The sequence below is a fragment of the Cyprinodon tularosa genome, unplaced genomic scaffold (genome assembly GCF_016077235.1).
Source record: "Cyprinodon tularosa strain WSP-4 unplaced genomic scaffold, ASM1607723v1 ctg392, whole genome shotgun sequence".
NCBI lineage: Eukaryota > Metazoa > Chordata > Actinopteri > Cyprinodontiformes > Cyprinodontidae > Cyprinodon > Cyprinodon tularosa.
Window position 1 is genome coordinate 500,366 of NW_024039110.1, and position 24,681 is coordinate 525,046.

At 42.3% G+C, this 24,681-nt stretch overlaps 1 protein-coding gene across 2 annotated transcripts in view; it reads right to left on the bottom strand.

Moving 5' to 3' along the window:
* Positions 1 to 13,745: 13,745 nt before the first annotated feature.
* The window catches only part of LOC119791488 (flotillin-2a), a 34,337-nt gene continuing 23,401 nt past the window's right edge, over positions 13,746 to 24,681 (bottom strand). For both annotated transcript variants that reach the window (XM_038297621.1, XM_038297620.1), the window contains exons 4-11: positions 22,742 to 22,865; positions 20,529 to 20,647; positions 20,301 to 20,414; positions 20,100 to 20,219; positions 19,805 to 20,019; positions 18,221 to 18,404; positions 17,756 to 17,905; positions 13,746 to 16,005 (exon numbers count right to left, since the gene is read on the bottom strand). In XM_038297621.1, the coding sequence (XP_038153549.1) occupies positions 15,955 to 16,005; positions 17,756 to 17,905; positions 18,221 to 18,404; positions 19,805 to 20,019; positions 20,100 to 20,219; positions 20,301 to 20,414; positions 20,529 to 20,647; positions 22,742 to 22,865 (1,077 nt within the window). In that variant the 3' untranslated portion in view covers positions 13,746 to 15,954. The remainder of the gene's footprint in view (positions 16,006 to 17,755; positions 17,906 to 18,220; positions 18,405 to 19,804; positions 20,020 to 20,099; positions 20,220 to 20,300; positions 20,415 to 20,528; positions 20,648 to 22,741; positions 22,866 to 24,681) is intronic.

Below are 24,681 nucleotides of genomic sequence, written 5' to 3' on the forward strand. Positions count from 1 at the left end.
GTCTGCTCTTATTCTTACCTGTTAAATATTTTATTTCTGCAATACACCAACAAAATAAAATGGTTGTGAGCGCAGCCTGTTACTTAGATGCACTACTGTGGTTCCCTGGCATAAAAAAAGGATCCATACTCAGCGAATCTGAACACATTACAGCAAGAAACCTCTGTGTATTTTATGTGAATCACTAATTAAGGAATACATTTGAAGAGTATAAAAATTAAATCAGTTTATTTTAGATTTTTCAGTGTGAAAACTTTTCAAAGTTGCTTTATATTCAGCCCACTTTACTCCGATATTGTGAATCGTTGCAACCATTTTATTAGTTTATTAGTGAGTTATAAGTAGAAAACTAAAGCTTCAGTTTAAATACAGCTGATCCGTAAATTCTGATAAGTCTGTTAATCAGCTATGAATGCAAATCAAGCAGAGAAACCTCTAAAACCTGAACCTCCGTCCTATAAAGCAGACATGTCCAATGTAGGCCTGAAGGGCTGCTGTCCTGCAGGCTTCCACTGCTCATTTCCATGGACGGCTGATTAACAGGCTATTAGTTGAAATGCAGCATCTAAACAGAGAAATATTAAAAACCCACAGGTCAGTGGAGCTTAAAGACCAACTTTGGACATGGTTACCATAGCGGCGTGTTAGATAATAGTGATGAACAAATGGTTGACCAAGAATAACAGGAAAGGTTGCATAAAATCTATTTTAAATCCAACCTTTTTTCCTTATGGGTTCTAGATATGATTCAGCTTCTCCTCAAATTAGATTATTGCAAACTATTATAAACTCATGGAGTCAAACGCCAACCAGCTGACTAAATGGAAACATCTGCAAAGCTTTCCTGAACCTCTGAAGGGTCTCAGTCTGGGCCAGAAGGAGATAATTATGACTGATCAGATATTACGAGGACACCTGAAGAAGCTAGTTATTGTATTTCTATCGAGTGATATTGATAGAAAGTTGAGTGGAGGGAAAAAGTGGTAGGAAGTAGCGGGATGTGTTCTGGACTGGCATCAGGAGCTGCTGCTCACAGGCTGCAAATGCTCCACTTCATGCTAGAAGCGAACACCAGAAGCTCCTGACCTGGGCTCCGCAGAGAAGGACTCTGGCTCGGTGTTTCAAAGTCATCTGTTCCAAATGAAGGTAAAGTTAGACTTGAACAGATTTTATTTTGTCATTTTGTACACACAAAAGAAATTTTGTCAAGTACAGCTCTCTAGACCAGGGGTCTTCAACGTTTTCCAGGCTAAGGACCCCCAAACTGATGGCGAGATGGAGCGGGGACCCCCTAATTATATATATTGTATGAAATTGTGTTATATTAAACTGGTCCTATAGTCACTCTATTACAGATGGAGTAATGTAATGAAAGTAATTTCACCCTGGGATTATTGAAGTATTTCTGATTCTGATTCCTGGTTGATGGGACACCTGTTTGACCTCTTTTCTCTGGTTCATTTGTCATTTATGTTGAAGACTATCTAAAAATATAAGTCATGTTTTTAGATATTTTATGCATCAAATCTTGATATTCTTTCTCTGACTTTTTAAAGAACTAATAAAATCTAGAGTCTATGTTTCTGTTCTTACTATTAAACTTATTGGAACAACAATAACAAAACATTTTTTATATAATCTTCTAATTTCCACTCTTTTGTCAGATATTTGACTTATTTTTACTCAGAAACGCAGATCTGCATTGATGACTGAAAGACATCTTCTGCCTTCATTTATCTGTTTACTACAGTGTGTTGAATTCATGTTAATGTGGATTTAAAGACATTTCAATTAGTGGAAAATATTGCAGGGGGGAATATAAGTCTAATTAACCAAAACTTCGCGACCCCCATGCAGTACATCTGTAGACCTCCTAGGGGTCGCGGACCCCCTGTTGAAGACCTCTGCTCTAGACTATTTCATTTTTAAAGTGCAGCCTTAATAAAGGTAAGCAGCAGTGATGTAAACACATGGCTGTATAAAGTAGGGGAGACCAGGTATGATTGTGACACTTTTTGCTCCAGCAACTTTAACTCACAGAATATTTGATGGCAACAATTCAAACCTCTGCAAGAATATCACAGACTTCATGAGTTCATGTCAAATACATGGTGTTCCTCACCTGCTGGGGTGAGTTGTAACAATTAGACAAAAGAAGCAAAAACAGAAGCCACACCATGTGATATGCTTCAAAAAGAGGTTTACTGAATTAAAAGAACAATACAAGAACGACGTCTCTCTCTCTGACCATAACTCAAATATACTCTGTGTGTGTATGTGTGTCAATAGGCTCTATGCACAACTCCACCACTTCCTGAACTTCAGGAGGCTCCTTTGCTTCCTGTCTTTCATGATTGGATGCACTAATGAATCCAGGTGTGTATGACCTAAGTAACTGGCCAGAAACACCTGGATTAATCAGTTCGTCCAGTAATGAAAGACAGGAAACAAAGGAGCTGCCTTAAATTCAGGAAGTAGTGGAGCTGTGCATAGAGCCCATTATTCTACTAGAACAAACTTCCTTAACATGTATAATTATGCTTAATGAACACTGAACAAACATGTAGGTCTAACGCATTGGTTTTTCAATGTGTTGCTGCTCCAATAACCTACACTGGGAAGATCACTGGATCCCTGTTCTCTCAGCTTCTGCAGTGATTTGCAGTATCTGCTCAGTGTTGCATGGCAGATCCCATGCACCTTCGCAGCTGGTCTGATTGACTTGCTCTTCTTTGTGACCTCATCAGATAACTTTTTAAAACATCTGCAGGCAAACCTCTATCAGTCTTTCGTATCCACTGCCTAGGCATTCTGTAAAATTATTCAAATCAAAATGTTCTTAGTTGTATGTAAGGGGATGGTTGTAACACTTTTTAAAGATGTGTTAAAACCCACCCCAACCCTGTCAGCCATGTTTAGCTAGCTGTAGTAGCATAGCGGTTTAAAATTAGCATCACATTTTTTAAAATGCATCACATTTTGCCTGAGAAATTAGTCGTTCATCTATTGTAAGTAACACGGTTTTATTTGCAACAGTATAAGTACTAAACAAAATATAGTTTTGTTTAAAAGATTTATTTTCTTACCTCAAAATCTTTTTTTTCTCCTTAGTATCTGCATGTTCCTGTTTCCAGCCTTGACAATCACAATTTGGGATAGGGGAGGAAGCGGGTAAACACTGAAATGATCATGTGACTCCTATGTTATCCCTGATTGCTGGAACTGATGGTGTTACAACTCTCCCTATGTTACAATCATACCCGGTGTCCCCTATATAATATAAAGTTATATATATGATATAAAGTTTGCATTTCATTGTTAAACCTGACTTCATTTTGAGCGTGCAGGCGGTGCAGTGGTTGACGTGCACGAGCCATGTATGGAGGCCGTGGACCTCGACACAGCTGACCCGGGTTTGAATCCCACCTGTTGTCCTTTGCTGCATTTCTCCCCCCCTCTTTCATACCCACTTTCCTGTCAGCCCACTCTTGAAAAAACAAAAAAATCAAAAACAACTTCATTTTTTAGTAGGCACCAGGATATTAACCAAAATGAGAATGTTTGACAGGATGTGATAGTTAATATGCACCATCCAATCTGATTTAAAGCAGAGAAGAACAGAAACTTTTCAGGCCACAGGCAGCAAAAAAAACCTGCAGCCGCCCAATGAAACAGGTTTTTCTTCCAGGATTAGTCAACGTTTGGCTTCATTTAATTTCCTGTTAACTCTGAGCAGCTTCCGCAGAACAAGCCCACACCATGACGCTGCCACCACCATGCATCACCAAAAACTGAAGCTCTTAATTATATGAAAACTTAGCAAAAATGAATTTGAAATTCTCCTTTTATTTCCAGGTTATGCATCAGTGTATGTCGGTCATTATTATGATTTTAGGTGTGAATTAATGTTAGCAGTAGGATTCCTTCACTAGATGCTGAACTTAAACATACTGTTGTCATTTTTCTGTCTTGTTATGTCCTTTGACTCTTGAGCATGTCTGCATGTGTCATTTCACTGTTTTGGATTTATTTCCTTTATATCTGACTTGCTTCAGCCACTCGTTGTCCTTTATTTCAGACATGGAGGACGTGTTCTCGTCACGTTCACAGCATCCAATTGCTGCAAAGCTGTGATGGAGTGCTTTCCCTGCTGCGTTTTGTCTTTAATCCCTGACAGCTTGTCCAGATGTGCTTAAAAATAGGCTATTTTTTTTGGGAGGAATTGAGTCTGACTTGAAGGTTTTCAGCTTTACCAACATAAACTGACAGCATCCCGGTTGTAAACAGGCCGCTGGAAGCTGGTTGAGCTACAAACAAACAGCTTTGGATGATTTATTAACACGATCGGAGCAGGCTTTGTCCAGGTGTAGTGACTTTTCCAAGCAGTACTGATGAATGCTCCTCCTCTGAAACCAGCTCATTAATAGGAAAATATCCTCTATATTCTCTTAATGCACTCCTATAAGGTCATTTTCATTTATCAAAGCTCCACAGTTCTGACCAAATCCGTTTTTTTATTTGGGTAATTCTACATGTAGCTCAGAGGGTCAGGCTGGGCCTCCTAACTCCTGCTCAGGGTGTGGGATCTGCTTTAGGGTGTGAGGGGTCCTCCTGCTGGGGCTGATAAAGACAGGCTGGACTATCTGGGTGGTTTCCCAGCCGTCCAGCAGCTTTTATCTGCAGCAGAAGACCTCCTGCTCTTTCTACACCACATAGATAAGGTTTGGGTTGTCTTTAATATTTACTGGAACAGAGAAGAAAGACGTTTTTACTTCACATTATACAGGCTGTGATCAAAGAGACTCAAAAAGAAGAAAAAAAATGATTCTGGTTGCACTTTACCTTCTGATTCAGCCCTAAAAACAGGAGGAATGAACAACAAACCTCATTAAGAAGCTGAGTAAATGGAAGCAGTGCACGAGGCCCATATCCCACATCAGTTTATTTCTTAACAAGCATTCTCCAGATGAGGTTATTAACTTGAAGGCCAGCTTATTACTGTTTTTACAGATTAAGAAAAAAATGTGTAGCACAGCAACAGAAGTATTTCTTTGTGCATAAAATTGAGCTGCAGAGAACTTTCTTATCAGCTGAGATAAGACTGAGCAGAAGTGTGTGCATCTAGAGAGGACAGGATGTTTTAATCCCGCTCTGAAGGGATGTTTTTATTAATCGTGGACTTTTTCTGAGTGTTTGGTTCCACAATAGCAGAACAGCCATGTTTTCAAGGTTTAGGTATCCTGAGAAATGGGAAAAATGAAGTTAGGTTGAGATCTGACAATAATTTAAAAAGCTGTTTAAAGTTTAAGTCTCTTTTATTTCAGAATGAGATAATCCAAACTAATCTAGTGGTTTAGAAACATTTCCACTTGACACTGACTATAAGTTAATCAAACTAAAATAAACTCCATCATCAATAACCTATTGTTTATGTTTTCCAAAAGTTGAGTTTTTAACATAATGTTTGTCTTCAACGTAGCATCTCCAGACCTTCTGCGTTACATTAACGCACCGTCTACTGTGTATGTAGTATATAGCTATGTACTATATAGTGCATATAGTATATTGTATGTTTTATATTGTATATAACTATAGATTCTGTATTCTGTATATAAGTCAAATTTCTTGTAAGTTCAAACCTTCTTGGCAACAAACTAGATTCTGATTCTAAAAAGCAAACAGCTGATGATTTACGACCTTCTGCTTTTGGAACCACAGATCTGACATATAGAAACAATATAAAACAGATTATCTTGCTTTTAACTGTTAGAAATGGACTACATTTGGAACATCAGGCTCTCGCTGGTAAATTAGGTCCGGTTTGTTGTGACGCCTGTAAAGGGTTGAAAATAAGCTGAAATAAATCCAGGAAATGTTTAATTTTCAGAAACAAAAGGCTTCACTGATTCTCCTAAAAACAGCCGAATGAAAGAAGACACCTGATAAACTAGCTACTGATCAAAGTTTTAATAAAAATTTACTAGTTTTCAAACCCAGGTTTTTTAAGTAGAGAGGATTCATAATGAAAAACTGCATCTATATACATAAGAACTGCTTATCAGCTGCTAAAATGTTTTTAAAAATTACCCACAAAAGAATAGAACTCAAAGTTTCAATCAAAGAACCTTGTTATAAGTAGCACTATTGTTCTAAAATAGTATAAAAATGTGTTCACACATGGTTGCTGGGGGTGTTTTCATGGTTTACTGTGTTAAAGATGGTTTACTAAAGGACATCAGTGGTTCTGAAGGGAATTCCTTTTCTTTAATTCATTGCCAAATCTTTTCAGAGGGTTTTGGATCTGGTGAACAAGCAGGTTTTAGCCAAAAGAAGGTTATTGTCCTGCTGGAGGAGCCCAGACCTGCAGAGTTTCTCTATTAAAGAGGAATCCTGCTGCAGCGTCTTCACACATCCAGCACAACCAGAGGCTCCATTGTGCCTCTGAGGAAAAAGATCCCAGATTATGATGGAGCTGCTGTATCATGGAGAAAACACGCCTCGTATTTCAGCAGTGTTGCAAAGGAGTGCAGATTTTTAGTTTTCTCCTGACAATGAAATCTTCTTTGTTAAAACAGGGAGGTTGTGGTACAAGATCTTGGAAGATTTGTATTTTTGTCTAATAATTAAATGCAGGTTAGATTGTTCTTTATTTTTGGTTCTTGGGAAAAAGGTCATGTAACAGCTGAATTTGGTGCAACCTGAAGTGAGGAAGGGGAGTCTTTGCAAGGCGCCATGTTCTAAGATAGTGTCAGGATGGGTAATCCTCTGACTGAAAATTACATTTCACCAGATTCAGCTGGCAGTTTTAAATTTGCTTGGACCAAAGCAGAACTATTATTAATGAAATAGTGAACAGCCCTGAGTTAAAACTGGATTTTTCACTAATTGGTGGCATGAGGTTTTCTTTTGTCCTCCTGGTTCTTCCATTTGCGTTTTGATCCTTTAAAAGGACCACTTTAAAATGTGAAATCTTCCCAGGCAATTTTATCAAGAGTATAAACTAAATAAACATGATTACCACTTTGGACCTTTTTAGGAAACTTTGTAGTTTAATTCAATTAAACCAGCTCTTCTTTTTAGTTTTTAAGAGTAAAACCATGGAATAGTTCAGCTTTGTTTTTTTTTATTAAGTATTTAAATTTACTTTGTTTCAGTCTAATGGACCAAAAGGTGCTTCAAATTCCCTTTCAGGACAGTTAACACCAGTTGGTAAATATAAAGAAGTATGATTGGGTATACATTCTGATATGTTTGATAAGAGTAACAGAAAATGGAGAAAGCTTAAAATTACAGATATGTATAATTGTAATATAACTCCATCTTTATAAATTCACTTATAAACAAAAGAAAACGTTAAAACAAGTGTCTATTGAGTAAAACTAAAATAAATTTGTCAGAAAATGTTTATAAACTCCTCAAAAGCAGGTTGGTAGTTCTATTTCATCCCTACTGACCGCCAGAGGGCGGTGCTGAAAGCACTGAATGTTCCCTTCGGGCATGCGCAGTTCGAGTAATTATACCAACAGAGTCACACCTGTGACACCGGATGACCACTCAGAAGCTATATAGCCTGGTGTCATCCTTTGCTCTGCTCCTTTTTTCTTCTCGCAAGCGGTTCGCTAACTTCCCCGTTGTCTGAAGCCCCTGTCTCTTGACCGGAGTTGCGGTTATTCTCCGCCCTCCCAGGGCTGCAACGGGTCGATTCTGAAGATTACGGAAGGTAAGTGAGTTGTTTGCTGGTGATGGTAGCGTCCGCGCCCCCTCTCCCGGCTCACGACTTTAGCTTTTTACCTACAGCTTCGTGCTGTTTTGTTCCGAACTGGTGACGGCAGCGTTTTCGCCCCTACTCCCAGTGTGAATAACTTCACTGCCGAAGTTATATACGGCTAACGTAGTTAGCTTCTTTAGTTTGTTGGTGTTATACCTGGTGACGGCAGCGGTTTTCGCCCCCTCTCCCAGTATATTCCCTACTTTTGCATCCTTTTTTTCACCGGTCTGCGCTGCTATAATTACTGACGGCCGCGGTTTTCGCCCCCTCTCCCAACCAAGTGTGGTCTACTTCGTTGCCGAAGTTGGAGACAGCTAACGTTGTTAGCCTTTTTTGGTTTGTTTGCAGCCTTCTTCATCGGTCTGCTTAATTATAAATGGTGACGGCAGCGTTTTCGCCCCCTCTCCCAATATCAACCTTTTTTTGCAGCCTTTTCGTTGGTCTGCTCTCTTAATTGGTGACGGCAGCGTTTATCGCTCCTACTCCCTACTTAAGTTGCCATACAGCTAACGTTGCTAGCTTTTTTTGTTTATTGCTTTTATACCTGGTGACGGTAGCGGTTCTCGCCCCCTCTCCCGGTATCGGCCGCCTTGTGTCCGCAGCCTCTCTTGTTTTATCCGCTATAATTGGTGACGGCAGCGTTGTTCGCTCCTACTTCCAACTTAAGTTTCCATACAGCTAACGTTGTTAGCTTTTTTGGTTTATTGGTTTTATACCTGGTGACGGTAGCGGTTCTCGCCCCCTCTCCCAGTATCGGCTGCCTTGTGCTCGCAGCCTCTTTCGTTTCTCTGCTGTAATTGGTGACGGCTGCGTTTGCGCCCCCTCTCCCGATTTTCGATAACTTTCTGTTCTTTAAGCCTTGTCGGCCTTCGACATGGATGGCTCTCACAGCTGCATAGATTGTGGGGCTGCCCTGCAGGCAGAGGATGGCCACGACCTGTGCCCTACCTGCCTTGGACATGAGCACCTTTTGGAGGCGCTGTCTGAGAACCCCTGTATGAATTGCAGCTTTATGCCCCATGCAGTGAGGGTGGCCCGGTTGGCCCAGTTGTGCCCCCAGGAGGGCTCGGACCTTCCGCCCTCTGGGCAGGTGGTTCCCCCCAAGCGTTCTAAGCGCCGTGGTGGGACCACAGCATCTGTGCCCCTCCCCCGGAGGAAGCGGGCCAACCCTGACCAGGGCCTGTCCACAAGGGTGGAGCAGTTGTCAGCAGAGCTGGCAGAGATGAAGTCCTTGTTGCAGACACGGCAATCTGATCCCTCGCTCCCAGTGGTTGGGCTCTCTTCCCCACCAATGCCCGAGCTGGTTGTAGAGGATGACGTTATCTCTCTGGCTGCCTCCGCTTCTCATTTTAGAGATGAGGAGGAGGCAGGGTCCTCTCAAGCCTCTGAGGCTGGTTCATTTTCATCTCAGAGTGCGGTTGGAGAGGCCGGTGACGGTTCCATGCGGGAGGTCATGTCTATGGCCCTGAAGCAGCTGCAGCTGGAACTCCCACAAGGAGAGGCATCCAGCTCTGGCAGTGCTTTTTTCAGACGTGGAAGGGCTCCTACTCCTTTTTCTGTACCTCCATCAGAGGAGTACCTGAAGGAGTTACACGCCTGTTGGCGGGAACCGAGAGCGCTGTCGCGTCTCTCCTCGGATGGTCGTGTATTAGCTGCCATGCATGAGTCAGTGAAGGCCGGCCTGGACCGTATGCCAGCAATTGAACCAGCTGTTGCTTCACTGATTGTGTCACCAGATGAAGCCCTGCGTCCTGATGTCCGGTGCCCGCGGACTCAATGTCGGGTTACAGATGACCTCCTCTGTAAGGCGTACAATGCAGGAGCGCGTGCTGGCCGCCTTGGCAATTCCCTGGCGCACCTCATGTTTGCCCTGTCTGCATCTGTTCAGGACACTGGTGGTGCAAGTGCGGCGATTGGTTATAGTGACGCAGCGCTGCAGGCCTTCGCGCTGATGACCAGAGAGCTTGGACGGGTCATGTCTTTCCTTGTCCAAGCTCGTAGACAGGTCTGGTTGGCACAGTCTCCTCTGACTGAAGCATGCCGTAGGACCCTCAGGGGTGTCCCGGTTGTACCAGGGGAGCTGTTTGGATCAGCTGCCTTGGAGGCGCTGGAACGGACTGCTCAGGCACGTCAGACTAGCCAGCAGCTTTCCGGCCTTCGCAGGAGCATACCTGCCTTTCCCCAGCGTTCGGGCCGCCCTGCCACTACCCCCAGCGTTCAGCCACGACCTCAGACCGGTGGCAGACCTGTTGGTTCCTATCCCCATGATGTGCGGCAGAGACCGAGAAGGGACTTTCGTGAGCCAGTCTGCCGCCCTGTTAGACAGACCCGGGCCTCAAATCCTGGACGCCCTCCCCCCAGAGCCCCCAGGGGCCGTGGGGATAGAAGATGATGCCACCGGGCCAGCCGTCGGACATTTTTCCCATCAGCAGCTGAATTTCTGGGCTGCTCATGCCGTAGATCCATGGGTGGTTGCCACCTTAACCAATGGCTACAGGCTCCAGTTCCGACGGCGGCCCCCCCTCTCACACCGGGTCAAGATGACTGTCATCACAGACCCGGTGAAATCTCAGGCACTAGACCAGGAGCTTTCCGCCCTCCTGGGCAAGGGGGCAATCGAGTCTGTAGATCCTCTGCAGCAACCCAGAGGCTACTACTCCACATACTTCCTTGTGGCCAAGAAGACCGGCGGTTTTCGCCCCATTTTAGATCTAAGGGGACTGAATCGGTACCTGAAGGTCCTTCCCTTCCACATGCTCACCATAACAGAGGTCCTTCAGACCATTGTGGCGGGAGATTGGTTTACATCAGTAGATCTGACAGACGCCTACTTTCACGTGCCTATTGCGGCAGAACATCGCCGTTTTCTCAGGTTCGCCTATCGGGGGCGCCATTGGCAATTCCGGGTGCTCCCATTCGGGCTCTCCCTTTCCCCGAGGGTGTTTACTCGATGCGTGAAAGCAGCCCTCTCTCCTCTACAGGCCTCCGGAGTCAGGATTCTGCCATACCTGGACGATTGGCTTCTTTGTGCTCCCTCTCAGGTAGCTGCCTCTCGGGATACGTCCCAGCTTCTACTTCATGTGTCAATGTTAGGCCTCAAAGTTAACTTGGCAAAGAGTTGTCTGGTTCCATCTCAGACAACCACCTTTCTTGGGATGCCTCAGGACTCTGCTACCATGATGGCCCGTCCATCTGTTCACAGGGTGGACGACATACTCCAGCTTGTCCGTCGATTCAGACTGGGCAGGGAGTTTCCCTACATCACATTCCTGCGAATGCTGGGCAAACTGACATCAGTCACTCGTGTCGTGCCCTTAGGGCTGCTCCTTCTGCGTCCTTTGCAGCGATGGCTCAACAGCTTTCGCCTAGACGCCAGGCTGCACAGGCATCGCAGGCTAATGGTGACCAGGAGCTGCCTCCATGCCCTAGCTCCTTGGCGAGACGGGACCCTTTTGTCCAGTGGTGTTCCAATGGGGCTAGTAGTGTGTCGAAGGGAGGTGGTCACCACGGATGCCAGCCTCATGGGCTGGGGTGCCGTGTGGCAACACAGAGCTGTTCGGGGTCTCTGGGACCCAAGGGAGCGCACCGAACACATAAATGTGCTGGAGCTGCGGGCTGTGCACATGGCCCTCAGGTGCCTTCTGCCCCACCTAGAGGGAAGGAACGTGCTGATTCGGACAGACAACACCTCTGTTGTTTATCATATAAACCACCAAGGTGGCACCAGGTCAGCACGTCTCTTGAAGGTGTCGAGGGATCTCCTGGAATGGGCGTATCTCCGTCTGTGTACCCTGCGCGCAGCGTATCTGCCAGGACGGCAGAACCAGGTTGCGGACTCTCTATCCCGCCAGGCACCTGCTCCGGGAGAGTGGTCTCTTCACCCCAACGTAGTGCGCATAATCTGGAACCTCTTTGGGCAGGCAGAGGTAGATCTGTTCGCCACAGAGGAGTCGACCCATTGCCCCCTATGGTATTCCCTAACCGGGATGGCGGGCGCACTGGGCCAGGATGCACTGGCTCATCCATGGCCGCAGGTTCTCCTGTATGCCTTTCCACCCCTCTCACTGGTTTGGCCGACTCTACGGAGGGTTCTCGAGCAGGGCCACAGAGTGTTGCTGGTAGCTCCGTTCTGGCCGTGGTTCCCGCTGCTTTGGAGTCTGTGTCACGGTACTCCATGGCGTCTTCCAGCAAGGAGGGATCTGCTGTCTCAGTTGGGGGGACAGATATGGCACCCCAACCCTCAACGTCTCCAGCTGTGGGCATGGCCCCTGGGAGGCTGACTGGGTGTACAGACACCGTGAGACACACCGTATTGAGTGCTAGGGCTTCCTCCACTCGGCTGCAGTATGCTAACAGATGGCGCCTCTTTTCTCAGTGGTGCTCTGCCCACAATGAGAACCCGCTTTCCTGCTCGGTGCCCACTATTTTGGAGTTCCCCCAGTCTCTCCTTGATAAGGGCCGCTCTCCTTCGACCCTTAAAGTGTATGTTGCAGCAATTTCATGTCTTCACCGAACTGTTGACAACCGTACAGTGGGGCGCCATGAACTGGTTTCACTTTTTCTGCGTGGTGCTCGTAGGTTGTGCCAGCGGCCAGCCCCACGAGCCCCAGATTGGGATCTGCCATTGGTTCTCACAGCTCTGTGCCACCCTCCATTCGAGCCTTTGGCACAAGCAGAACTCAAGTGGCTTTCCTGCAAGGCTGCTTTCCTGATGGCTATCGTCTCAGCTAAGAGGGTCAGCGAGCTACATGCTCTTTCTGTCAGCCCTAGGTGTATCAGGTGGAATCCAGATGGCTCTGGTGTTACCCTGTGGCCTAATACTGCGTTTGTGCCTAAGGTGTTGTCTCCTTTTCACCGTAACCAGCCATTGCGGCTCGCTCGGTCTCAGCCTCAATCTGGTACAACTGAGAATGAGTCGGAGTTGTTGTGCCCAGTAAGAGCGTTGGAGGCATACATTGCAGCCACCGCCAATCTGAGACGCTCGGACCAGCTTTTCCTATGCTATGGGGGTCCAAGGTTAGGCTGTCCTCTTTCTAAACAGCGTCTGTCCCATTGGATTGTGAGTGTCATCTGCCACGCCTACGCTGCAGGTCACTGCTCCCTGCCAGTCGGTGTGAGAGCACATTCCACCAGGAGCGTCACCGCTTCCTGGGCTGCTTTGAGAGGGGTTCCGCTGGAAGCTATATGTGCTGCTGCTTCATGGGCTTCCCCAACCACCTTCACCAGGTTCTACAGTGTCAATGTGGCTGCCCCTCATCCCCTGGGTCAGGTCCTTTTACAAGGTTCTGCTGGGCCTCCTCTGTGAGGTATGTGCTCAGGATTCCTTGTGACATCGTTGGCATTAGTCATTCAGTGCTTTCAGCACCGCCCTCTGGCGGTCAGTAGGGATGAAATAGAACGAAAGTTACGTATGTAACTACGGTTCTATGAATCCCGGATGACCGCCAGAGCTTCTCTGTCACTCAGAATCCTTGCTTTTGCGAGAAGATTCTGTAGGAGCAGAGCAAAGGATGACACCAGGCTATATAGCTTCTGAGTGGTCATCCGGTGTCACAGGTGTGACTCTGTTGGTATAATTACTCGAACTGCGCATGCCCGAAGGGAACATTCAGTGCTTTCAGCACCGCCCTCTGGCGGTCATCCGGGATTCATAGAACCGTAGTTACATACGTAACTTTCGTTATCAAAGCCTCCTGGTGTTAAAAATGTGTCTGCAGTGACCTCTACTGTCTCCCACCGGTATGACTACTCTTTTAAAACAGGAGGGAAATATTTATGAACCCTTTTTATGTTCTCATTCATTTTACTGCAGCCTTTTATTTCTTCACTCAAATCAGAATGTGATATAAAATGAACTACATCAGAAAATCCCTCATCTGCTGCATAATCCGTCAGCCTTCTGTGAAGTCGTTATATTTCTTACTACCCTTGAGCTCTAAAGCAAATGTTTACACCCAAGAGAAATTTCACACAGACAGACGTGATATAAGTTTTTATTCGAGGGTGACACGACACCAAATAACATCAACATGCTTAACTTTCCATGCAGCATGACCTCTCGTTGCAGTTATCTGTACGTGAGAAGAAGCCACAGAACTATTTCTAAATGAAACATTAACAGAGTGAACAGATTACAACAGACAGACGATTGAGATAAACATGGGAGTTAAGGCATAGGTTTAAAAATGTTTGGTGATTTCCTCAATTGCTAAACTAAGTCACAAGAAGTTGCATCTGATTAGACATTAGGATTTGCAATCTTTGGCACAAATATAATGGCCAAAACAACTAATGAGGTCAAAGTTTGAAAATAAAAGCTATTTAATGTATATAGTTTGTTTATTTGATAACCATTTAACTGTATAATAAAGTTTATTTCTTCTACAACATTAGGCGAAAGCACATTAACAAAAATCCCATCATAACTTCGAGGCGTGTATTGAATACAGTCGATCTGCACAGAGAGCAGAAAGCTCGGTACTTTAACAAAGGCACTAAGGAAATCTAATTTCCTACATTTAAATCCGTTACAAAGAGATCCTCACTGTTCTTTTCAGTATAACTGAGCAATAACTATTTTTTTTCCTGCACAAAGTTTAAAATATGACAAATCCAAGAGAGATTGTAATATATTCATATTTAAGTATGTTTTCATACAAGTTGTAAAATGAAGAGGTGTGACTGGAAGTGTTGAGTGATGGAGAGAGCTGCCGGTAACTGAATGTGCAGCAGAGTGACTGATGGGAAGACTATCCATCAGCCTGAATGGGCTGCTGCATTCAGGTCGGAATGACTCACTTCCTGGAAACGGCTGAAACTAAACGTCCGTTAAAAGTACTGGCCGACACAAATGAGAGAAAATAACAGGATTTAACAGGTTCGCCTGGATCAGTTCTGGTCGTAAAACGCTCCATAAAACACAGGCGCTTCAAAACAAAACACACAACAAAAGGGTTTTATTTCACAGAAAACACCGACTAAAAAACTCAGAGGCGAAATGAACGAAAAGGTGTCAAGGTCACAGATTCTGAAAGTGGTCATAAAATTCCTCAAAGTGTTTTTTTTTTTCTTCCATTAGCTGTTCGCTGAAAAATAATACAAACAAAGGCAGCAAAACATTCACTGTATGCTGTACAATTAGATTTCTGTCATGTAACAAACTAAAATAAGATAACACCAAAGAAGTGAATATCTAATCTTCTAAGATATTAAAACAAGCACATTTATATCACAATCAGCGCCGTCTGACATAAGAAGCAGAGCGAAGAACTGGATCGATTTATCCAATAGAAACTGGACCTTTTACTGGGCCTCATGTCGCATCAATCAAACCAAACAGCAACAAAACACAAATCCAGGAAGTGACATTTCATTTCTGCTTCGTCATCAAAGCAGTTGCTTGTGATGTAAACATTTCAAAGGGTGAAGAGGGAAGCTAACAGTGAGCAGAGCTAAAATGATTGCAGACCCTGACAGTCTAATGTTTGCTACTTGAGGTAATAGAAAAGGTTTAAGTGGCCCCAGCTGAGGTGCAGGGTCTCTTTTTTAAGGCTATGTATGGCTTTCTGTTTGCTTAGCAGGTGCGTTCAAACATCTGATAAAAGTCAAGGAAAAACCCCAGTTTAACTGAAAGCCTGTTGAAAGGAGAATTAACAGACAGTAATCTAAAGAGCCAGACGGGTGACGTGATGATTATCACGCAAGTGATTTAATGACCGCTAAGGTCTTACAGTTACACAGATGGAGCGGATTTACCAGAGTTAGAAACAAGCTAAAGACGTCTTTAAAAGCAGGCAGGGGGAGGCAGGAGCTGCATCCCCGCACAGCTTCCAAAGGTGAACTAACACCCAAAGGGAGGAGTCTGATCCAGCTTCACCGCAGAATACAGAACACCTCTGGTTCTGTTTTAATCATGTTTAATCAAGTCTCTGTTTTTGGAGACAGATTGAAGCAGAAAAGGGATGAACTGAAGAAAAACAAGCTTCCATACAGCTGAACTTAAATAGGTTGTTTTTTTCTTTAATATAACAGTAAAATGAACTTAAAAAGAGTAGAAAAAAAACAACCCATTGGTTGGTGTCAAGTGTTCGTGGTTGAATTGAAGGCAGTTGCACGAGGGAGATCTGACTGAAAAACCTTCCCATGCTTGAGGCAGATACACATCTCAGGCCTGGTTGTCTGCTGCATCACACAGCCGCTTGGCACTGTGGGCCGACCATCTTCTGGAGCAGAGGGATCTGTGGGATCAGAAGGATTGAGCTGATAAATAAGGAGGGCTGGCGATGGATTTCCTTCAGTCTCATAGCTGAAGATGGGGTGATAATAAGGATGATAACAAGCAGCACACTGTCAACTGGAAAAGCTTTAAAATATAAAATTTTCTACATCTCAGCTGCTAATCCTTAAATAAAACATCTGTTTGCTGAGGTGTGCAGTGGAAGTAAGAGGAACTTCATGGATCATAGAAATCTGCTTGTCTGCTGGACCCATCCAAACCCTAACCCATCCTGATAATATGGTATTGGTCCTGAAGCTATGCAGAATCACATTTAAAATGTTGTCATAGAGCACAAAGGGTGAAGAAGGGCTTCTAGAAGCATCATCATAGGAGCTGTTCATCATGGCTGCTATGATACAGAGATACGACTCTATTCTGTAATTTGGAAGTTTTTCTCAACCTGGCTTGAGCAGATAAGGATTAACTTAAACAGGCAAAAACACCGTTTTATCTTTTTGTGATTTGCTAACATCACAGATTTAATTTCAATAGTAGGTTTTCCTTATTGGTAAGTCATCAAATGTTGTCAGCTCAGGTATTCCTGTGACATCAGATGTTTTAAGGTTTAAAGATACAAGAACAAATGAAAAAATTACAGCTTTGCAGGTATACATGTAAGAATCACTAATTTATGGGTAGAAATTAAACATTTACAAATCTAGAAACCTGTGCAAACATTTTTTGATTGTTGTCTTGCCCTATAAATATTGGCCATCCTTTGGAAATCTTAGACTTAAAATAAGTTTATTTAGTGATGCTAAATGTGCTAACTACTAATATAAGAGGGTATAGAGAGCTTAAACAGATCAACTCTTAATCATTTAAAGGTGCAGTAGGAGATCTTTTCTGACGCATTTTCTACCATGTGGCTTGAGGATCTCCCTACAGTCGTTTAAAAAGCAGTGAAACGAAAATAAATGCTCCCCGCTACAGTATGAAATCAATGACTAACGTCCACCAAAACACGGTCCGTGGTCCACTACTGGTTTCTGACACATCAATCAGGGTCGTCTGCTTCTCCCTCCCCCCTCTGCGCGTACCATGACACATGAACGAATCATAACTCATCTGCGAGTCACTTAGTTCAGTCTTCCATATTGTCTCAATAGCAGCGGAAGGAAAGCGTTAGTTCTACTGAAGACAATGGCCGAACAGGCTTCAACACCTGAGAAGAGAAGTATATCTGAAATTGCTGCTGCTAAGAGAAAGGCCGACAAAGAAAGAGCAAAGGCCAGAGTATATATCGGAAAAGCATTTGAATGCTGGCGAAGGCTGAAGGAGCAGCAGCAGCTTCAAACCGAGGCCATGGTCGCTGTATTTCTTCTTGATAGGTGAGATACTAACTTTTTGTCTTAGTAGTATTTTAGTAGAAGAGGACGCCATGCTGGAAGCTAGCAACTGTTATGTTGTTGTTAGCTCGTGTCACAAGCACTCAGTCTCGGCTCAGTTTCAAGGGCTGGTCTGAAGGGAGAGGCATGGCTGTGTATCGTCAAAAATATAGCTTGCTGGAATCGTTTTTCCAAGATCTCCTGCGGCACCTTTAATCTTTATTTTCAATCAGTAAAATACTGTTTAACATCAGCTCGTCTAAAAACAGGCATGGGTTAGGGACATCTGCTTCTAATGTCATCGATTGACCTAAACTAGTTAGAAGCTTTAAACAAATCAAAGCAAATCTTGAGTTTAAGCATGAAAAGCGGAGCTCTCACCTTGGTCAGGTCCACCCCAGTGAGGGCGTTCACAGAGACGGGGAGCTCGGCCAGGAGCCGGTTCACCTCTCCAGTCACGCGGCTTCCTTCGCCGCTCAAGATGACGATCTCATTGGTCTTGGACAGAGGTGCTGCCACCTTACTGGCAATCTGAAACAACAAGGGCAGCATTAAAGCGTCAGGCTCTCAGCGGCATCACTGGATGATGATTAAATCATATGAGCCGGTTCATTTTGAACAACTTCAAACCGTGACATAAAACACATTACAGCCAGTTTTTAATTGAACTAACTGTTTATCTAATGATTAGATTTAAGGTTTAAATCAATATCATAAAGCGTAATAAAAAAAAAACTTTATATTTATAACCAACTGATATAAATATAAGCTCTAAGACATGTGTAACTATAGCAGTGTGAAAAAGAGAGAAAAGTGGTGATGATTTAATAAAAGCCCTCCTCCTACCTTGGGTAGAGCCTCCAGAACCAGAGCAGTCTTGGCTGCCTCTCCGTACTGCGTGTAAGCTTCAGCCTTCAGCCTCATCTTCTCAGCCTCAGCTTTGCCCACAGCTTCGATAGAAGCCGCCTCTGCCTCACCGATGAACCGGATCTTTTCGGCCTCTGCCTGCGCCGTCAGCACCTTCTTCATCCTGAACAAGCAGAAGCACAACTCCTCAGTGACTGGAAACTGGCAGGATAACCGTGCGATAAACCAAATTTATTATCTTAAATTTAGGAACTCTGGTGCTTATTCCATCCCGGAGGGATTTTTCCAGGCTTGGTTTTTTTGTCTGCTACACCATAGATGGTAATCTGTATAATACAGTGTTTATACAGGAATGAGTAACTCAAATTTACCGATTTTTAATGGTCCTTTAATCCTCTTAGAAATAATTCTAATGCCATCAACAAGTACCCATGACTGTACCCATACATATATTAGGGTTGTCAAAAGTATCGAAACTCAAAAAAGTATCGATACCAAAATGTTGTATCCGGATACAATACTCATTTTTAAAAGTATCGATACAGTGCCACCACCAGTGGCACCTAAGCAGTCATTCATCTAAAGTGCAGAATAGAGGAAAATGCACAATCAGAACACTGTGTGATTGAATAATTCTGTGCACTTTTCAGTTTCAGACTTTTTTTTTTGTAACAGGTGCAGCTACTGAGAATTTTTTTTTCTTTGTTTTTTTCCTTGTGGTATCGAAAATGGTATCGAGTATCGAATATTTTCCTTAGTATCGGTATCGAGTTGAAAAGTTTAGTATCACGACAACCCTAACATATACATACACACACACACACACATATATATATATATATATATATATAACACGGCAAAATCATCACCTTTAGCTCCCACAGGCTGCAGCCGTGTCCCAAATTCCTCGTTTTCCAGCCACTTTTGTTGAAATTTGCATTTTCTCATTCTCTACCTTTTTCTCCGCCTCAAGCTTCTTATCAGAACATAAAGCTTTACGATCAACTGGAAGCAGTTCAGCGCAAATATATTGCGAATACAATATATGTGACTCAATTGTTTTTATTAACTTTTTCTTTTTAAATAAAGCATTTTAAATGCCACGATAATCACATTTAATTAATATTAATTCCAATTAAGTCCTTAATTTAAAAAATAATAATTTAATTAATTTTAATGACCTGTGGAAACAATGTAATAAAACTAGTTCCTTATAAAGCAACATTGTAAATGATATTCAGTTTTAGCTTTTTTTCTTTCACCGTTTCAAAGTTATAACATGAACTCTGTATGGCATCCGATTAAAACCCAGTTCCACAAACCTGGATCCAATTGAAACTATTAGTAAATAGGATAGAAATTAAGCATTTAACTGTTAATGTAACAAAACTAAATTGTTTAAGTTACACAATAACTTAAGCGTGATGTAGAATTAACTTAATAGAGATCAATCTTCCAAATAAACATGATGTCCAGCCTTTATATGAGGTGAGAAATAGAGTTCCAATATGTAAATCTCTCATATTCAAGGAGTGAATTAAGTGGATCTAGAAGAAGACGTACTTCTGTCCCTCGGCCAGCTGTTGCATCTTGTAGGCCTCAGCTTCTGCAGGTCTCTTCACGGTGGCGATGAGCTCCTTCTCAGTTCGGTCAATCTCCTTCTCTTCAATCGTGATCTGCTTCTTCCTCTGAACCACCTCAATTTCTATCTCCTCCAGACGGATCTTCTGCTGCTCCTTGGCTGCCTGCAGCTCATACGCCAGCTGAGCCTCTGCTTTCTATAAAAACATTTTCATGATAACATTCAGTTCTCTATATATACAAAATATCCCACAACAGAAAGCGTTCAACTGATTACCTTTGTGTTCACTTCTTGGTTGAAGGAGGCTTTCTGCATTTCCAGCTCTCGTTTGGAGTCAGCCATTTTGGTATCGGCAACAAACTTCACATCCATCATTTCTTTCTTGCACTCAGCTTCCTAGAGAAAGTTTAAATATTAAGACTGAAGATTATAAGCAGAGAGAAAATGTGTTTTCTCCCCTCTTAAAGCTCTTCTTACCCTGATGCCTGCGTCTCTCTCAGCCTCTGCCACCCCGATGTCTGCGTCCCTCTGCACTGCAGCTGTCTGAGTTTTGCCCAGTGAGCTCAGGTATTCAACTTTATCATAAACATCCTGCCAGCAGGGAAAACAGACACTGAGATACAAAATGGCAAGTTATGACAGTACCCCCCTGACAGTAAGTGAAATCAGAATCAGAGGTCTGATAGTAATGAACCAGTTACACACTTTGATTGTGAAGCTGAGGATCTCGATGCCCATGCGTCCAACGTCGGGAGAAGCAACCTCCCGCACTAAAGCGGCAAATCTGTCTCTGTCCTGGTAGATCTGCTCAACAGTGAGGGTACCTAAAGGGGAAACGAATAGTTAAAGATGTAAATAAAATTAAATAAACAGAATCACTGATGTAGTCAAACTATCATGAATTAATACAATAGAAAATGCCATGACAAAAATAGCTGTTTCTGGACATATTTGTTTTTTTTTTTATCCTTCTGAGGTCAGAATGGGGGCTGCTGGGAAAGGGCCACCTGAACAGGCTGCCGGTCCATCACTAGAGAAAAAAAAACACTCAATGCACGAAACAAAAAAAAAAATCCCACCTGAGGAGGATTTAGAAACACCTGAATGGAGAGAACAAGCAAACTCCATGTATGTTCTAAAAACTGGGCCACCGAGCAGCAAAGCAACCTTTACAGCATCACACTCTTTAGTGAAACCTTTTTAAAAATGTTCAATTTATTATCCTAAAAGCCTAAATTATTTCAGTTTTTCTAATAAATACTGCGATGGAAGTGACACTGTGTACTTCCTATTTTTACAGAATTTCAAAGTGTTGCAAGCTGATAGTTTTTAATCAAAGTCTCAATCAGACAAGCTGTCGATCTTCATCCTACAACTGAATTTATCCATTTACCTCCTTGATAACTTTACTAAAACTATTTACAACAGGTAAGATATTTACTAAAAACAACCACTGTGTGAAACCAGACTTAGTCAAATTAAAATATTCTTATTAAGAAAAAAATATGCAAATTATAGATAAAGGTAGTAGGCATATACACGAGAATACTGCCACAGGCTACAGGTAATACTTCCTATATAATGTTTTTAACCATACAGGATATTTCACTCTGAGAAAGTAGAAGCTGTACTTCATACATCTGAACATATTATATTTGATAAGCCAACAAAGACGAGCATCAATGTTCAGAGGGAGAAAAAAATCATTTTTAATCAACATGATAAAATAAAAATAAATCTGAAAAAGTGAGGTGTGCCATCGCCTTTAACCCCCTTTGCTCTGATAGCAGCTGGTCTATGAAAGGTTTGACAAATGAATGAAACAAGAAAAACAGGAAGGACAAGAAGAACAGCAGACAGTTTGGGGAGAATGTTGTTGACAAGCCTCACTTATAAAAAACAACCTCCAGAATCTTAAACAAGGTGGTGATAGCATCATGATATGGGGATATGTCTACTAGAGCAGACAGGGTAGTTTATTGGTCGACAGTTAGAGGTTAACAGACATGTATACTGGAATAAAGAAAAAAAACAACTATTAGAGGGTGAAAATGACTTAAGGCTAGAGAGAGAGGGCTGATGTGCCATCAGGAAAACAAACATGCAGCCAGAGCTACACCTTAGTAGAGCCTTCATAGATTTAGTGACACTAACCATCAAATACTTTCTGACTGTGGATGTGTAAACCTGATAAATAGGGATATCCTGATACAATTATTTCATTTCCGATATGATATCAATATTGCTGATAGTAATACTGACATGATACGGTATTAGCATGATTCAGCCCAGCTTTTATTAATTATTTTACACTATAGAGTGTTATAAAAGACTTGATCAAGTACCGTAATATCACTAAAACAAGGAACAAACGTCAACAACAAAAGGTATAAAAAATAAATAACCCATATAAAATTAGCCAATGATTTAGAAGCAGAGTGTTTCTATCAGCATAAACATTTCAGGGATTGAAATGCTGGCCGATAAAATAAAATATTTGTTTTTATGGCTAATATCAGACTGATATCCAATAGTAATATCAGACTGATATCAATAGTAATATCGGATAAGGACATCCCTGCTGATAAATACATACAAAAAGATCCTGCTGTAGCAAAACTCTAGCAAACACTGACTTAAAGGGGATAAATATGAAGGCTCGTCACACTTTTCAGATATTTGACTCCATTTATAAAATGAACCAATTTGTTTCTCATTTTATTGCATTAAATACCAATAATCCAAACTATAAACTGTGGGCAGATGAAATTGGGGGCAGATTGTCATTTTGTCCGTGCAATCTTGGCCAATAAAGCTAAGGCTCATTCTGATAAAATACCCTGCAGCTTGTGGTTGTAAGTGGATTAAATGTGAGATAGTTCAATCAGTAAAACTGTATTTTTCCAGAGGCTACTCACCCAGGATGGCACGCAGGTGACCCTCCAGGGTTTGCAGGATGACGCTCTTGATCTCCATCACAGACTTTCCCAAGAACTGTTCACAGGCGTAACCGAGCAGCTCTTTCTCAGTCATCACCTTCACCTAGTGCGCAGCATGGACACAGATTGTCAGCTGAACACACATTTACAAACACAGGAGCGGCATATGGTAAAACCTGTTAGCTTTTCTGCTATCTACAGGCAAACAAACAGGCTCAGTTTCACTTCATTACTGTGGTATTAAAAACAGCTGACTGAACACAGTTGGGCATTACACAAGAAGTGATACAAGTGGTGACGATGTTCAAAGAGGTCTTTCTAAGTGCTTTGGTGACATGAATGAATGAACGGTGAATTTTTTAAAAGAAACATTTGACATCAGATGCTGGAGCTAGAGTCATTGAAATGGGGAATTCAACACTCTAGCAATACTCACGGATATTACTTTCAAATATTTCAAATTAATCCCTCTAGTAAACCGTAATTTCTTTCATATAAACCCAAAAATGCAGGCTTTGCTTTAACCCCAATGAATTTCTTACAAAGCAAAATTTGTTTCAAAAAGATTTGCAAATCATAAAGCAGGACTTCCATGTATAAAACAGAATTAACTGATCTTTATCACAGAATGCATAAATGTTTACCTCAACATTCCCATTGTAAAGTTTGGAGCATTACTGGATTTACTGAAAATAACCTTTTCATAATGATTTCGGCCCAATAACCACAACATTAAAAATAACATATTACATTGAGTGAATTATAAAAATTTGAGAAATAATTCTTGGGGGGTCAAACTCAAGTCCTCAAGGACTGACTTTTCAGTTTTAGTTTCCTGATCCAACACACCCAAATCAATTGCTGAATCCCTGTCAGCATGCAGCCATGTTCTCATAATAATAATAATAATAAACTCCATTGATCTCATATTGGAGAAATTTTACCTCTGCATTTAACCCATTTAACTCTTGAGGAGCAGTGGGCTGCCATCATGGGGTGTCCAGGGAGCAATCGGAGGTTAAGGGTCTTGCTCAGAGACCCAATATGGCAATCTAATGGAGTGGGTTTTGGACTCACAACCTCAGGATTCCCCAGCTCTATGCCCTAACCACTGGGCCGCCACTCCCCCCAGCGTCCTGCATGTGATCCGATGAATTGATTTTGGCATGTTAAAGTAGGGACACATCTAAAAGTTGCAACCCCTGTGGACTACACTGTAGTTTAGACTGTACTGCTGAAAGAAACAAATTTTAATCAGTAGCTTCTTCTGTTTCATAAACTATAGAATAAAGTTAACAGTTGATGTTGATGGGAATAAACTTATAAGCAGTGAGCAAAGTACAAGGTTTCAAAAACATCTATGTGTTGATACTTATTATTGCTCTAAGATGATAAATGTTGTTATGTTCATTTCCAGTAAAATGACATTTAGAAATAGACTGTGTAGTGGATAGGGCTGGGTATCCGTTAAAATATTCAAGAATCGACTATTTGGATCCAAATTTATTTGGATTGCTAATATTAAATAAAAAGGTCGACCAACAGGGTCTTTTTTTTTTTTAGGATGATGGTAATACCAATTTTTTTGCCATGAGTTTAACCTATTTTTGTGCCAATTCTTAGAGCAGATATTGCATTTAGATAATAAAAATGAGATATCAGATGTTACACAAGTCTCAATTAAAACAAAAGAGTATCAGATAAAACTAAACATTAACAACAGATATCAAACGGACGAAGCAGCAATGCATGCACTTCATGTGATCTATAGGCATGATTGCTGAACAGAGTTATTAAAGTGGTTCCACAGTCATTTATTGAATTAATTTCTACCACACCCCTTGCAATTACCCAACATCCCCTTTAGGGGGTTTGGGAGCTCTTGCTCTGATAAATCTGCCTACAGCCTGCACATATTG